The 16,203-nt window shown below is 38.3% G+C and overlaps 1 protein-coding gene across 1 annotated transcript in view; it reads left to right on the top strand.

Moving 5' to 3' along the window:
* The window catches only part of PCSK2 (proprotein convertase subtilisin/kexin type 2), a 114,160-nt gene that overhangs the window by 93,349 nt on the left and 4,608 nt on the right, over window positions 1–16,203 (top strand). Inside the window, exons 10-12 of the mRNA XM_087716839.1 lie at window positions 6,813–7,028; window positions 9,682–9,782; window positions 11,569–11,796. Coding sequence (XP_087572965.1) covers window positions 6,813–7,028; window positions 9,682–9,782; window positions 11,569–11,796 — 545 coding nt within the window. The remainder of the gene's footprint in view (window positions 1–6,812; window positions 7,029–9,681; window positions 9,783–11,568; window positions 11,797–16,203) is intronic.

Genomic DNA, 16,203 nt, shown 5'->3' with positions numbered 1-16,203 from the left:
CATTTATATGTCTGGCTTCATTACTGCTTGTTTCCAGTTTCTATTTGTCCTTCTAAAAATAGTTAACTAAGCTGATAGCTATCTGCCCCCTGCCCTTGGCCAGTCCAATTTAAAGAAAGGCCTTCGGAGACTCTTCATTTATTTCAGTTGTGATCTGCTCCTTCTCCACTCATATGGGGGTGGTGCTGAGAGGGAACATTATATTGCTTCAATAACTTAGCTCTGCCTAAGGGATATGGATTCTGCAAAGGTAGAAATGATTACCTAAAGAGAAGCATTAAGAATTTATAATTTAATCATGGCACTGTAATTGGATTCTCTGGTGAAAAGAAAAGCATGGACATTTTTAAAATGAAAATCATTACTTTATTTCTTTTCTTTTGTTGCAAATGTTCAAGGTAACTTGATTTTTACTTCTAACTCTTGCAGTGAAAAAACTAATGGAAGGTCGAGGCAGAGGATATTATGGTTAAGAAACATGATGTCAGTGGGACTTATTTTTAGGATGTCATAATAGGACTATGCTCTTTGTTGCGTATGGTACAAGAATCAGTTATTTTTCTGTATCTCTTTGCTGCCATCTGGTGACCATCCAGATGTTTTCAGATCAGATATAGTACTTGTAAGTTATTTTCCATATTAGGAGGCCACTTAAAATGTTCCTTTCTTCATGTATTTAATTACATTTTTTTTAAATCTCAGTTGTCTTGTTTATTAGGATTTGTGATTGTTTTACTATCTAGCTATGTGCTGTGTTGTTTATCAACTACAATTCAGATATGTGTGTGTATGATCCAGAGGTATTGATCCTACAACAACCTCTTAGATTCAGTCCATGCCAATAAATTATATTAAGTATACTACAATCTTCCACTCAGATTTCACCTTCATGTATTTCTGACTAATAATTATATTGATCAAATACTGACAACAAAACTTGGTAGAACAATTTTGAAATCCTTGGAAAAAATATTTGGATACCTGGATGTCTATAACTACAAAGATATTGTGAAAGCCATGGTATTTCCTGTAACAATCTATGGAAGCACAAATTGGACTTTAAAAAAGCAGGTTAGGAAAAGTATTGATGGTTTTAAACTTTGCTGTTGGAGAAGACTTCTCAGAATACCATGGACAGCAAAGAAAAAAAATGGATCAACGGACAAATCAATCCAGAATCATCACAAGAGGCACAAATGACCAGGCTCATATTATCCTACTTCAGTCACACCATGTGAAGATCTACTTCCCTGGAAAAAGTTCTAATGCTGGGAAAAAGTGGAAGGAAAGAGAAGAATAGTACGACAAGTAGCAAGGTGGAGAGACTTGGTTAAAGTAGTAATGAGTGCACAGTTGGAAGACCAGAACAACAAGGTTAGGGACAGTTCATCATGGAGAACATCTATCTATGTGGTTGCTAAACTTTTCCCAAACTGTTCCTTCAGGTCTTCCTGTGATATATATATATTGCTGCTCTAACAGAGTCCATTCAATTTGCTGCTGGTTGTCCTCTTGTTCCCCTTCCTTCCACATTTCCCAGAATTATAGACCTCTTCAGAAAATTAAGTATTTGCATAGTGTGTCCTAAGTAGGATAATTTGATCATTTGTGTACCCAACTCAGTAAATTATTCTGACAGGTTTCTGCCTGCTTGACAGTCACACAGGATAGGCTCAAGTTGATTCTCTGTAGTGGTTATCTGATCCCTGATAGCTCAAAGAGGTTTTCTCTTTGGCATCAGAAAAAAAAGGCATGCTGAGAGTAAAGATATAAGAGCTGGATATCTCTAAAGTTGTTTTAATGACTTCAGCTACTGATGGAGAGAGGGAGAAGGAAGGTGAGGGGCACCCCCCTCCTTTTACCGCAATTTCCACCTGAGATAAAAAGTATTGCCTAATCCAACTAATGCAGCCTGAGGAAATGGGAGGTGAAAAGAGGTGAAAAAGGAGTCAGAAAGGGATTTGAAAGGGAGAAGAATAATGGTTTTCCTCTTGACTTCAAGAGAAGCATGGCCTAAAAGTTGATGGTCCTAAAAGCTTGTTCCTGACTTTGGAACAAAAGAGATTCCAAAGAAGACACAATGAATAACTGAAACATATTTTATTGCCTTGACTAACAGACAGATTGCCTTAGGAATAACATTCTAACTTTTGTTGTATCTGCTACTGCTTTATTAAGGCCTGGAAATTACCAATGCAAAGGGGAAGAATTGAAGGCAAGTTTGCCCAAAGTTGGTTGGAAAATTCACTTCTTGAGGCCACTTAATATTTTTATATTCCTTGTTGCTACTAGAATTGCTCTATATAGAAGATTACAAAACTACCTATCACTTTTCTTCAAACTGAGATTCCTCTACCAACTAGTTGTGCCTGTCAGATTCCTTTTAACATATAAGGAGATCAGAACTATTTCCTGCAATTGATGTTTTTGATCTGTTGGCTTGACAATATTAAAATGCTACAAGCATTGAGCTAGGTTGGCAGTGCAGTTTGGCAGAGAGTAGAGAAGGAACAAACCAGACAACAGTGTCAAATAAATATATATATATATATATATATATATATATATATATATATATATATATATATATATATATATATATATATATATATATATATATATATATATATATATATATATATAAGAACTTATGATTTATTTATTCTTTGACAAAGCCTGTTTGACTATTAAAGGTGACAGGAAGGTGGAGGTGACAGGAAGAAAGATTGGGCAAGCCTCCTCCTTCTCCAAGCCTCCTCCTTCTCCTGTTCTAATATTTTAAAAATCTATTCTGCCATCTCTGTTTTATCTATGAATAAGAAAAATACAACTTCCTCACTGTATGTGGTCTCAACCTGAATATTCCACAGTGAAGCAAAACATAGAAAGACTGTCAATCACCCACTGGCTATTGCTTAATTTTCTTCATTGAAAACTAAATAATACATTCCACCAGTCCCACATTTTAACCTTACGATAAACCAAAGGAACAGAATTAGAATTAACCATACTATTTAATAAGAATAGAATAGAATTGAGTTGGAAAGGACCTTGGAGGTCTTCTAGTCCAATCTTCTTCACAGGCAGGAAACCCTATACCAGTGATGGCGAACCTATGGCATGCGTGCCACAGGTGGCATGCAGAGCCATTTGTCAAGGCATGCAAGGCGCTGCCCTGTCAGCTGGCCAGCGCGCATGCCTCCCAAAACCTCCCAAAACCGGCCCGTTTTCATGAAAACGGGCCCTTTTTTTCTTTTTTTTAAAATATTTTTATTAACAAACATGTAAAATACACACACACAAAAATTAGACGTACACCACATTTATGCAATACAATACGAACAGGAACTTCCTGTCTTTATAATAGCAATCATCAATCGATACTGCTCACCTTATATTATTTCCCCTTCTATTGTATTTTATTTGGATTTCACCATTCTTAACCCTCTTATTTTACTCATAACTATTGTTTTTTGAGTTTTGTTATATTCCTTCATTTTTGTTTCTTTCCTCCATCCACCTATACCATTTATCCCATATCTGGTAGAATTCTGATTCTTCTTTTCCCTGGATTTTTTTAGTTAGTTTGTCCATTTCGGCACAGTCCATAACCTTTCTTATTATTTCATCTTCACTTGGAATTAATTTGTTTTTTCATTTCTGGGCAAAGGCAATCCTTGCCGCCATAATTATATGTAGTATTCAATACTGGATTTCTTTTTTGTATTTCACAGACATAATTCCTAATAAACAACTTAAGGTTTCCATTCTATTTTAACCCCTGTTATTGCCTCCAGCCAATTTTTGATCTTTTTCCAAAAGTTTTAGCCTCCTCACAGGTCCACCATAAATGGTAATATGTTCTGTGCATTGATTCACATTTCCAACACTTTTGGGGAGGTATTTGTTTAGATTTTAGCTAACCTTGTTGGTGCCAGGTGCCACCTGTAAAACATTTTGTACTGGTTTTCCTTGTATGCAACTGATAGTGTCATTTTTAAATTTATTCCCCTAAATTTTTCCCATTTGTCTAATTCAATATTATAGCCAAAGTTCTGTGCCCATTTTATCATTTGTTCTTTCACAATTTCCTCTTCCATTTTATACTTCAGGAGGAATTTATATATTCTCCCTATCATCTTTCTATCTGAACTTTGAATAATGTTATCCAATTCGTGTGGTTCTGTTTCGATGTCATGTAATTTAGTATCTTTATTGTGTTTAGTTTTGATTTGAAGGTAAGTTAGGCAGTCAACTTTCATGTTCTGATCTGCCAATTCTTCCATTGTTTTTAAATTTCCCTGTCTATTAATTAAGTCTCTGTATCTTAGATTTTTCTTCAAATCTGTAAAATTTGGGTGAGTCGTCCTTTCTGTCGGTGATAGCCAATTTGGGATTTTCACATAGTGGATTTTTTTGATTTTGAGCCATTTTTGCAATAACGCTCTTCTGATTAAATGATTTTTGCTATTGCTATTGCTATTGCTATTTTGAAAGTATTTGTACATTTTATTTTTATCATCCCATAGGAATGTATGTCAGCCTGCTTGCAGGTCATGGCCTTCTAAGGTCAAAATTCTTTTATTCTTTAGCTCTATCCAGTCCTTCACCAGTGTTATTGTTACTGCTGATGCATTTAAATCCCAATTTGGTAATGCTAAGCCTCCCCTCTCCTTGCTGTCTTGCATTGACTTTAGTTTAATCCTCAGTTTTCGTCCCTGCCAAATGAACCTAGCAGTTATTTTATTTAATTCTTGAAAGAATTTTTTACTTGGATTAATAGGTGCGGCTTGCAACAGGAATATTTTTTTCAAAAAGGCACGAATAGCCTTGGGGGGCTTGCAGAGTGCTTCTGGGGGGCGGAGGGGCCAAACACGAGCAAAAAATGGTCCTTTTTTGTAAAAAAAAAATTCACACATAACCTTATGGAGGCTTATAGAGTGCTGCTGGGGCCTTGAGGGGCATTTTTCTGCTCATTTCTGCCCTCCCCAGCCCCCAGGAACTCTCTGAAAGCCTCCATAAGGGTATGCATGACCATTTTGGTGAAGGGGCGTGGCTTCAGGAGGCAAAAATGCTATATTCAGTGTATAAGATGCACCCAGATTTTCAGCCTCTTTTTTGAGGAAAAAAGGTGCGTCTTATACTCCGAAAAATACAGTAATTGTTGTAAACCATCAGGAAATTTCTCCTTAGTTCTAGGTTGGTTCTCTCCTTGATTAGTTTCCATCCATTTCAACAAGTGTTCATACTGGTAGTCCTCAACTTACAACCATTTGTTTAATGGCTGTTCAAAGTTACAACAGCATTATAACAAGTGACTTATGACCATTTTTCACACTTCTGACCATTGCAGTATCCTCAGGGTCATGAGATCAAAATTCAGGCACTTGTCAACTGGCATTTATTTATGACAATTGCACTGTTCTGGGGTCATGTGATCACATTTTGTAACTTTCCCAGCCAGCTTCCAACAAGTAAAGTCAATAACTTCACTGATATGCTTAACAACTGTGGCAAAAAGATCATAAATAGGGCAAAACTCACTTAATTGCCTTAACAATGGAAATCTTGGGCTCCATTGTGGTTGCAAGTCCAGGATGACTTGTAGTCAGATTGCTGAATGTTTGAACAATAACAACATAACCCTATGAAACTTTAAGTAGCAGTAATTGTTTGTGTTCAGGGAGACTCATTGTGAAAGACCAGAGACCTATTTTTTCAGTTGATAGTACAGAGATGTAGCTGTACCACAAATCTATGTAAGTTGTAGACTAGCTTCTTTGATTGAGTTATTAGTGTTCCAACTGTCCCCTACACTCCCACACACTCACAAATTTGGTTCCTTAGGAAAAGTGGAATGATGCTGAAGGTTATCTGATTGTTCAAATAGAGAAATGCAATCTATCTGTCTGTCTCTCTGTATGTCTAGGAAATAGATTGAATCTCAATAGCTTTAGAGAGTTAAATTATGTGCCCTTCTTTCCGTTGTCCTGATCTAAATTGGATGTCACAGATCTGCCACCTGGATTGGGAAGAAAGCTCCCACTTGTATCAAGTATGTGTCAGAGCTTAAGATTTTAATTGTTCGTAGTTGTTAGAGAATCAAGTGACCTGGGAAGTTAAGTGGACCTCTTTCCATTGTTATAAAGGGCAAGTTCCGTTCCTATTATTTCTTGCATTGATCTCCCTGGGCTGCCTTAGCTCACTGCTGGGAAAAAAATCTTTCAGCAGCTGAATAAGTATATTGATAAATGGGAGTACAATAGATTGTGAAATTGGCTGAGAAAACCTTTAAAACAGAAATGTAAACAACTAAGTTATTTATCAATTTGAGTAACTGTGTGTGTTTTTATCTGTATAAGCAGAGCACTTCTATCCATTTGCTAATGTGCTTTACCCATGCAGGTCTGCCCAGTTACTCTATGGCTGAAGGTGGAAGGAAGACATTTATTATTTAAATTGTTCTCCCTTCTCACCCTAGACTGCATGGACGTTTAATGAGAGCTGGATTGAAATTTAGGGTCCTTTATATCTTACCCTCCCCTTTACAGCTAATATTTTTGACAGAACTTCCACACTCACAGTTTCGTAATCTTGAAAATCAAGAGCCATAAAAGCTCAGATCTGATGTCCATACCAGGGAATAGGGTGGTATGGTGGGGCAACACTCCTGTGGCTTCTGCAACATTATCTCAAGCGACCAGTGGATTCCACATGAAACTACTTTTTCCCCACATTAATATCTCTATCATTTAAAAAAAAACTATTTGACATATAATGGCTAAAACTGATTGGATTTACCTGTTCTGCAGGGCCGTGGTGGCAAGGGAAGTATCTATGTCTGGGCTTCTGGAGATGGAGGTAGTTATGATGACTGTAACTGTGATGGCTACGCATCAAGCATGTGGACTATCTCCATCAATTCAGCTATTAATGATGGGCGGACAGCTTTATATGATGAAAGTTGTTCCTCAACTTTAGCTTCTACTTTTAGCAATGGGAGAAAGCGAAATCCTGAAGCCGGTGTGGTAGGTTGAACAATTACTTCTTTTTTTTCCCTTTGTATATTTTGTTAATCTATCTTCATTCAACTGATCCATTGAATAATGGCTACCCAGGGGTGGGTTCCTGCCAGTTCTAACCTCTTCCATATAAGAGGTTCCACAAATCTACAGTGCCGTTTAGAACCAGTTCCAGCTCCCTCCCCCTGCACATCATCAAGATGAAGAGCAAGAGGAGGAATTCTGGGAATTGAAGTCCACAAGTCTTAAAGCTGTCAAGTTTGAACACCCCTGGGCTTGATAGATAGAGATATTAATGTGGTGCAATGGTCTTCTAACTTGACAGCTTTAAGACTTGCGTGGTTCAAATGCCAGTTTCTGAGCCAACATTTTGGTTGCTAAGCAAGAGCATTATTAAGTGAGTTTCACCACATTTTACAAGTTGGCCATGCCCACCCAGTCACATGGCTGGCAAGCCACTCCTACCTGGTCACATGGCTGGCAAGCCACTCCCACAAAGCAGGGCACACCTACAGAAGAGGTTCTAAAAATTTTGAAACCCACCACTGTGGCTACCCTACTATCCACCCAATAATTTTTGGAAACTTGGGATAACAGAAGGCAACACTAGATGAGAAAAAAAACTATTTTACTGCTGTTTAATGAAAAAAAATGAGAAGTTTGGCTGAAAGAAGATTTACTTTTGGAGATTCTCATTATTTAGTGAGAAGACAAACATGGAAAGGTCATGAATTCTTTATGGAAATCAAGCAAGACAACCTTCATTTCTCTACTGAACAGATGTTTGGTGACATTTTAGTTATAATCTGAGGAATTATAATTTTAATATTGTTTTGAATAAAAGTTTTCAAGAATATGTATGTTTTTTGTACTTCAACCTGAGAAAATGCATGAAGTTGGTATCAGATAACAATTAATGAGAGTCTATATGCAAGTATATTTAGTAGGCTAGTTCAGTTTTAAAATTAAGCAAAACTAGATGTGGAAATTAAAAATGTACACAGTAAAATGTTAATTATACAGTTGCTGTAATATTTAAAAGCCTTTAACTGTAAACTTGCAAACCATCTGACTGTAATACATGGGGATAGTTGCCCACCATCTCAGGGAAAGGCACTTTAAGGAATTGCAAACAGATGCTCTCTTCACTGAATTCTCCAGCTTCATGTTTAGTTTAAGGATTTGCACACAGCCCTACTTCTGCGTGTTCCAACTTCTTGCGATCAAATCTGAAGTGCTGCACAATCTAACAGCCATATATGGTTGGGGGGGAAAAAACTATGGAGGAAAAAGTCTTCATAGAAGTTGGTTTCAATTCTATCTGGAACAGACAATGTCATGGTGGGGTTGGCTGATAAGGCTATAGAAACAATATTGCTGATTTAATCATTACACAAGATTAGTTTACCTTAAGAAACTAACCCCAAAAGGTACATAATATATCACCCTGTAGTGACTACACAAGGTAATCAAAACAAACAAGTGTACCACATTATGAACAATATGAGGATCACCTATTCCTGAGTAGTCTATTTGTGTCCTCCAGTGGTGGATTCCGGATCCTGGTGCCACAGGTGTGGTGCAATGGGACCTGGTGTCCACCACATGAATGTGTGTAGCACCCACATGCATCCTTACCTCCTGCGACACTCCGCAAAGCCTCTGCGATGCTCCAGCTGTTTGGCGGAGCATCGCGCAGGTGTCTTGCGCTCCGTGCGCATGTGCGGAACCGCTGAAGAGCTCAAATACAGGTAAGGATGGTGGGCGGGCTGGTGGGCCCTCTGGAGCACCATACCGGAATGGTACCCGGTGCTCCCGGCAGGCACCGGTACGCCTGTACCAGGGCGTACCACCTGCAACCCACCACTGGTGTCCTCTACCACCACAAAAATTCATCCTGCTCTATTCTAGTGGCATCAGTTTTGAATAACATCAGATGCAGCCCTTCAGATGATCGGAATGAATTGTGGCCTCCAACCCTAAGAAAAGTATCCAGTTCTAATCCACATTTAAAAACCCTTGATGTTATAATGTAGTCAATTTTATCCATAGTTCCCATGAATGGAACTCATTCACAGGAAGTTGCCATTAAAAGCAAGTTGGGAAATATGATATATGGCCAATCCTCCTTTATCCAGATTTATCCTAAAATATGTTCTAGAGTAAGGGTTTCCTGTCTCCTAAAGTATGCTCTACACCAGAGATATCCAAACTTGGCAGCTTTAAAACTTATGGACTTCGAATCCCAGAATTCTCCAGCCAACATGAAATTCTGGGAGTTGAAGTTCACAAGTCTTAAAGTTGCCAAGTTGGACATTCTTGCTCTAGAGTAATGTTTCTCAACCTTGGCAGCTTTATAGTGTGTGGACTTCCCAGAATTTCCATGCTGGCTGGGGAATTCTGGGAGTTGAAATCCACACATCTAAAAGTTGCCTAAGTTGAGAAACCCTGGAGCAGGAAATCTTGGAGGATGGTATGGAGACAAGAAACTACAGAAGGCAAGAAGCAATGCTTACATTCCATAAGCAAGAAACTACCAGTAAAGAACACAAGAAAATGAACCCTTCTTAGGAAGAAGTGATTCTTCTGTTTAATATCTCTTTTTATCTCTTTACTCAAGTATCATTTATCTAATTAAGCTTGTTGTACTTTGTTGCAGGCTACAACAGATCTATATGGCAACTGTACATTACGGCACTCAGGAACATCTGCAGCTGCCCCAGAGGCTGCAGGAGTGTTTGCTCTTGCCCTGGAAGCAAAGTAGGTGAAAGCAGCCATCAATTATTTTGTTATAAATGCAAATCACTCGATGGCTTGGAATCCAATTTTAAGCATCCATGAACTGAACATCAATTGCTATCTAAAGCAGGCTGCACACGGAAGACAGTTTCATGTTTTTTAGAAAATGTGCAAGGAGAGAAAGGATATTTTTTAAAAAATTCAAAAGGATTTAAAGCCATGCAGTTTGCTTCTGTATTACTTGATCTTCTTGTATTAACAGAAGAATTTGAAACCACTTTCAATACAATTCGGCTCCATCATGGACTCTTTATCTCCTGCACATATTCTCAACTCTCATCAAGAGGGCTTAATTCTTTGGAATGTAGTGAGGTTAACTTTAGAGAAGGTACATGGAAGATGGCACTTATTCTTGAAGAGGTATTGATTTTTCTAATGCATTTCTAACCCATGGCCTCTTAAAGATCTGTCTCCTCCTGTTCAATCCCGCCATGGCTTAGTTATTTCCACCCTGGTTGCTTTTAGTTGTGCATATTTTCTTAATACACTGTATTGCTTTCTATAGTCTTCTAAGCACACTTATTGAATATGTAGGAAATGGTGCCTCTGAATGAGGTCTGAAAATCACCTGCCAAAGTATTATAAGAATAGGACAGAATATTTCTCAGTTTAATTCAAGCAAAATCTATTACAGTATTTGTCTGTCTATCCATCTGTCATCTATCTAATCTATCTTCTATAATCTTCCACCGCATGTCTGTCTACACTATATGTCTGTATCTATGTCTATCTAAAACTTCTATTTCCTCTTCATTGTTATCTGGAGGGAGAGTGGTGACAAAATCTGCAAGATTATGTCACAAACAAAGACCTGTCATGCATTGATATAATAATCACATACAAAAGGGACCGGACTTAAATAATGACTTCACACTCATTTTGTGAATTTTCTCTCCCCCCTCCCATCCCAGGCAGAATTACCTGTTTAGATAGTACTACTATTATTTATCCACAGATCCATGTATTTTAAAAAGTATTGTTTTTATTGCAGAGTAAATTTATCCTTGATTGTTAAATCAGAATGTTCTTGCCATAAGACATCGCTAAGAGTTTTCAAGACAGTGAGGGGGAGATAGGTGCATGAAATCACCGTCTAAACCCTTAATACCCTCTAAAGTGTCAAACTCGCGTTGTCACGGCAGCGTCATGTGATGTTTCGCAACTTTTTTCTCCTTTGGTAAACCAGACATGGGTGTGGCCACTGCATGATGTATCTGGCCAGCGGACTGCGAATTTGACAGCTCCGCTTTAAACATTTAAATATATTGGAATGCAACTTTCAAATCATTTGGCTTTGCCAAGATAGGGTTGATCATAATGCTGATCTTTCTTTGAAAAACACAATTTTGAGAAAGTCTAAAATGAATCTTTGTTAGCACTAGTTATTGAAGGATGCCTGTTCACCAGTTAACGTATTAAGCAAAAAGCAAATCAAAGGGAAAGGGTAGTGTCATGTGGATAGTGATAGTGGTAATTCTGGTAGAAGAGAGATTTTACAGACAACTTTTTTTTTTAAAAAAAAATCTAGTTTTCACATTCTGCACATTTTAAAATGAAGGGCAAGAAATTTGATTATTGGAAGAGTTTTCAATCTCCTTTTGATGATTCATTGAGCCTTAAGAATGAATCATTTCTATTTTTAAAAGTCTTGTTTATATCCACATAACAACTGTCTGAGATATATAATGGTCTTTGCCAAAATAGATTTTCTAAAGATGTCAGATCTCCCTATTTTGCTTCCTGGCAGTGTGGATCTGACTTGGCGGGATTTGCAACACTTGACTGTTCTCACATCCAAAAGGAACCAGCTTCATGATGAAGTTCACAAGTGGAGAAGAAATGGAGTTGGCCTTGAATTCAACCACTTGTTTGGCTATGGGGTCCTAGATGCTGGGGCAATGGTTACAATGGCTAAAGACTGGAAGACGGTTCCAGAGAGATTTCACTGTGTGGGTGGATCAGTCCAAGAGCCTCAGTAAGTAACAATAAACAGAAGTGTCTTAGAACTTTCCATAGCTCTTTTACTGTCCTTTCATTTAATCCTGTAGCTGGGGAAAAAATGCATTGGCATAAATTGCATTGTCCTTGGCCGTCATACACATCAGGAATGGGATTATGCTGTGCTGCTATCCACATTCTTTGAGGGCAGTGTTTGGTGGTTTTCCCTGGATGAAATTTAAATATCAACTGCTGGAAAAAACTAAGTATCATTATATTACAGAATGTGTTCTGGCATAGTATTTCAACCCATTCCTCCCCCCTCCCCCCTCAAAGGACTAATTACTTGTCAGCCCATTGGCAGCAAAAATTGCAGCTTTCTTAGTTGTAGCGAAGTGGATGACTGAATTTGTATAGTTTAAATACAGTTGCTGAACAAACTCTTTAAACCAGTGGTCTGTGAGTTGACAGGAAGTTCTCCAGCTGGACAGACGTGGGAGATGTGGGCTCCTATGAGTCTCACATGAACCCTGTCTGACAAACCATCTCCAAAGATTCTTTTGAATCAGAACCCACACTGGAGGTGTGGGGGAAGAAGGGCAGCGTCTCATCAGACCCTGAGAAAAGCAACAGATGTCTTGTGGGTTAGAGGTTTGCTTATGAATTGGAATCAGGACGGCAGCCTTCATGGCTGACAAGGTGCTGGCCTTTTTGTCAAAATAATTTTGGAACAGGCGGAGACGAGGAGAGATAAAAAACCTGGTAAGAGAATTTATCTAACCCACAACTATAAATTAAACCTGGAAAAGACAAAGAAATTTTGAGAACATAAATAATACTGACTTTTTTTTTCTAAATGAAAAAGAAGAAAGGAAAGTGGAGGGTTGTTACACCAGCCCCCCCACCCCCCACCCACCCCGAAGTTCTTTGTCTGCGCTTTCAAACAGAAGAACAGAAAGCAGAGGAGAGAAATGAGGAGTGGAAAGGGGAGAGAGGAGTAGGAGAGAGGAAGGGGAAGTAGAGAAGGGAAGGAGGACAGAGAGAAGAAAGGAGGTAAGGGAGGGGGAAGAGAGAGGGAGTAGAAAGTGAATGCACAAATATAGTGCATGGAGAGCAGAAGAGCCAATAGCCATTTTTTTCTTTTTGTTTTGGAGAGTTGATAGTAAGATGAATTAATGTAAACATTTAATAATACAATACGATGTTGGCTATGTAATAGTATACCTGTGGATTATATGATAAGAGCCAAGGTGGCGCAGTGGTTAAATGCAGCACTGCAAGCTACTGCTAGATCAGCAGTTCAGCGGTTCAAATCCCACCGGCTCAGGGTTGACTCAGCCTTCCATCCTTCTGAGGTGGGTAAAATGAGGACCCAGATTGTTGGGGGCAATATGCTGACTCTCTGTAAACCGCTTAGAGAGGGCTGAAAGCCCTATGAAGCAGTATATAAGTCTACTGCTGAAGCGGTATATAAGTCTACTGCTATGTTATGAAAATGAAAAATAAAAAAAAACTTTATGAAAAAAAGAAAAAGAAAGATGCTCTGTATAAGAGAGATAACACATCAGCTATGGAGTAACCTCAGACTGACATAATTTTTCCCAAAATAATTATTAACCTGATAGACTATCAACCTATTAGCTATTAAGATGAAAGATTAAGATTTGTGCAGTTAAGAAGAGAAAAGCTGCAGTTTGAAATGTTACTGTATAGAAGTTTGTGCCAAATCACAGCATACACAGCATAGTTACTAAGCTATAGTCTTCAAAAGGTGCTTCTATGGGGGTGATCTTTCAAGTCATTATCTGACTTTTGAACTAGTCCTTGCATTTTTAATGGCAAGGTTTTTCAGAAGTGGTTTATCACTGAGGACTGAGAGAGAGTGATTGACCCAGTGGTGAAATTCAACATTTTTTACTACCGGTTCTGTGGGCGTGGCTTGGTAGGCATGGCAGGGTAAAGATATTGCAAAATTTCCATTCCCTCCCCACTCCTGAGACCAGCCAGAGGTGGTATTTGCCGGTTCTCCGAACTACTCAAAATTTCAGCTACCGGTTTTCCAGAACCTGTCAGAACCTGCTGAATTTCACCCCTGCATTGGCCCAAGCTTACTCTGTGCCTGATGTGGGTCTAGAACTCCTGGTCTCCCAATTTCTAGTCTGATGCCTTACCCACTGCACCAAACTGACTCTTTGAAAGATAGGGAAGGGAAAATATATATGTTGAAGCCATACCTGTGACAAGTTACATTTTGTGGCAGATTGAGCCTTTTAAAATAACATTCCATTAAGAGAAGACGGGAGGAGTTCAGCTCAGCAGGAGTCAGGTTGTTAGAAGCATAAGAATCAAGTTGTTCAATTGCATGTGTTAGGCTGAAGGGGGATTAATCAATTTCAGGTTTCCATTCTCTTGGTCCCTCAGTCAGCTGATCTCTTTTAAAAAGAAAGAAAGAAAAAAAGAACTGTCTCCAGTAGTCAATTTCTTGTCTGATTTGCAGCCAAACCAGCACTGCAGGATTGGTGCCACATTGAAAAGAATGGGGCAGGTTTACAGCAGACCTGTCAAGCTATAACCAAGCCAATCATAGTCCTCAGTTGTGTCAAATATTTAAGTCTCCTTCTCCATGTGCCATGGATTGTCTGGATGAGAGAGGTCTTTCATTTTCCCAGGAAAAAAATCATTAATTTCATGCCAAAACACCCTGGCCTAGCTTCAATTTGCCTCAGCTGTGGGCTGCCTATAAGAGGAAGGTTTTCTGGCATGATCATGTCTTCAGAATCAGTGAGAGGAACATTTTTTCTTACCCACAGTAAATATCTGTATTGATGAGTCCTTAATCCAATTTAAATTTACAAATCTGTTGCCTCACTTCAATGGATTAGTTATCCTTCACTAACTCTCCACATGTAGGAATAAAGAACAGAGTTATTCAATATGATTCAGATTATCCACTCTTATTTAGAAGGAGAAAATTGGAGTAGTAAACCCAGCTTGGCAATTACATGGCATTTTCCTTCTGATATAAAGCCAACGTGAAAGGCTGAATCAAAAATGGTCAGGAAATGCCTTCTGGGAAAGAGCTTGGTGCTCCATTCCTCACTTGTAACCGCAGAAAATAGATTTCATGAAAAGTTACCATATAGGAATTCTCAAAGCACTAGATCAAGCAGCTTTCTGTGTACATTTCAACTTGCAAGACCCATGAGTAATAAAAAGGGCATGCTTAACTCCGTCAGGGAACCCCAATTATTATTTGGCTTGTCTTTGTTTATAAATAGTAAATGGGGCCACCTTTCAAAAAAAATCAGAAAATAGTTCTTCCTCCTCACTCGAAAACTGATGATAAAAATTAAGAAAGCTACAGTCCTTGAGTTGTATTAGTTGAAATATAGCAGAACCTGAGTGTCTTATTGTCCTTTCCAATAGATCGTCTTTTGCATTGGACCATAATCTATAATGCTTTCCCTGGTCTTTTTCCTGGTGTTAGTAAAAATAAAAGCAGCAACAAATGAGCATTTCTGTCAATATAGCTATTCCTTTCTAGTGCCTAAGACACTGAAAGCACAGTATTATAGTCATCTCTGAAAGTCAGTTTTTCAGGAGGTCTTCATAGTCAAGTATCCATGGAAGCAACACTGTTATGCTTGTAAGACTACTCGTTCAAGGTAGGCCAGCTCAAGAAAAAGATAATTCACCAAAAAAATTACAGGGATTCTATTTTATTGTGATATCTATAGAACATTAAAAGCTTGACAGAGGTTCTTTCTATTCCATTTTATACCAGATAAAATCAAGGCAGGGTTTCTTTCTGAAACTTTTACTTTCCTGGGATTGAATTGTTAATTTGAATTGTTAATTTCCTTCTTTAGCAATAGCAATAGCACTTAGAATAATATACTGCTTCACAGTGCTTTACAGCCCTCTCTAAGAGGTTTACAGAGTCAGCCTATTACCCCCAACAATCTGGGTCCTCATTTTACCCACCTTGGAAGGATGGAGGACTGGGTCAACCTTCAGCCTGGTGAGATTTGATCTGCCAAACTGCTGGCAGCCGGTGATCAGTAGAAGTAGCCTGTAATATTGCGCTCTAACCACTATGCCACCATGACTCTTAAGAGCTCATCCATTCTTTCATAAATAAATTTCCACATTGCTTTACATTCCTACATGATCTGAAGATTGTATATATCAAGGGTTCTTTATTTAGAGGGAGAAAGTTGGGCACATATTGAAGCATTCACTTTGCTTTCTAAACTGGATTAAAAATATAATATTCAAGCCAACATCAGGACCGGAAGTTCTTAGTCCAATACCAGAAATTTTAATGACAGTCTTAGTTCTTATATGCAACAAGTTGTCCATGACTAGTGTTCAAATGAAACCAATAACTGAGCATGGTAAATAATATTCCAGTTTGAAGCAAATTAAATCATTCATTAAATTT

This window comes from Thamnophis sirtalis, unplaced genomic scaffold (assembly GCF_051295495.1).
Source record: "Thamnophis sirtalis isolate CommonGarterSnake01/CBP01778 unplaced genomic scaffold, rThaSir2_p1.2 scaffold_5, whole genome shotgun sequence".
NCBI lineage: Eukaryota > Metazoa > Chordata > Lepidosauria > Squamata > Natricidae > Thamnophis > Thamnophis sirtalis.
This window is presented reverse-complemented; position numbering and strand designations above follow the sequence as displayed.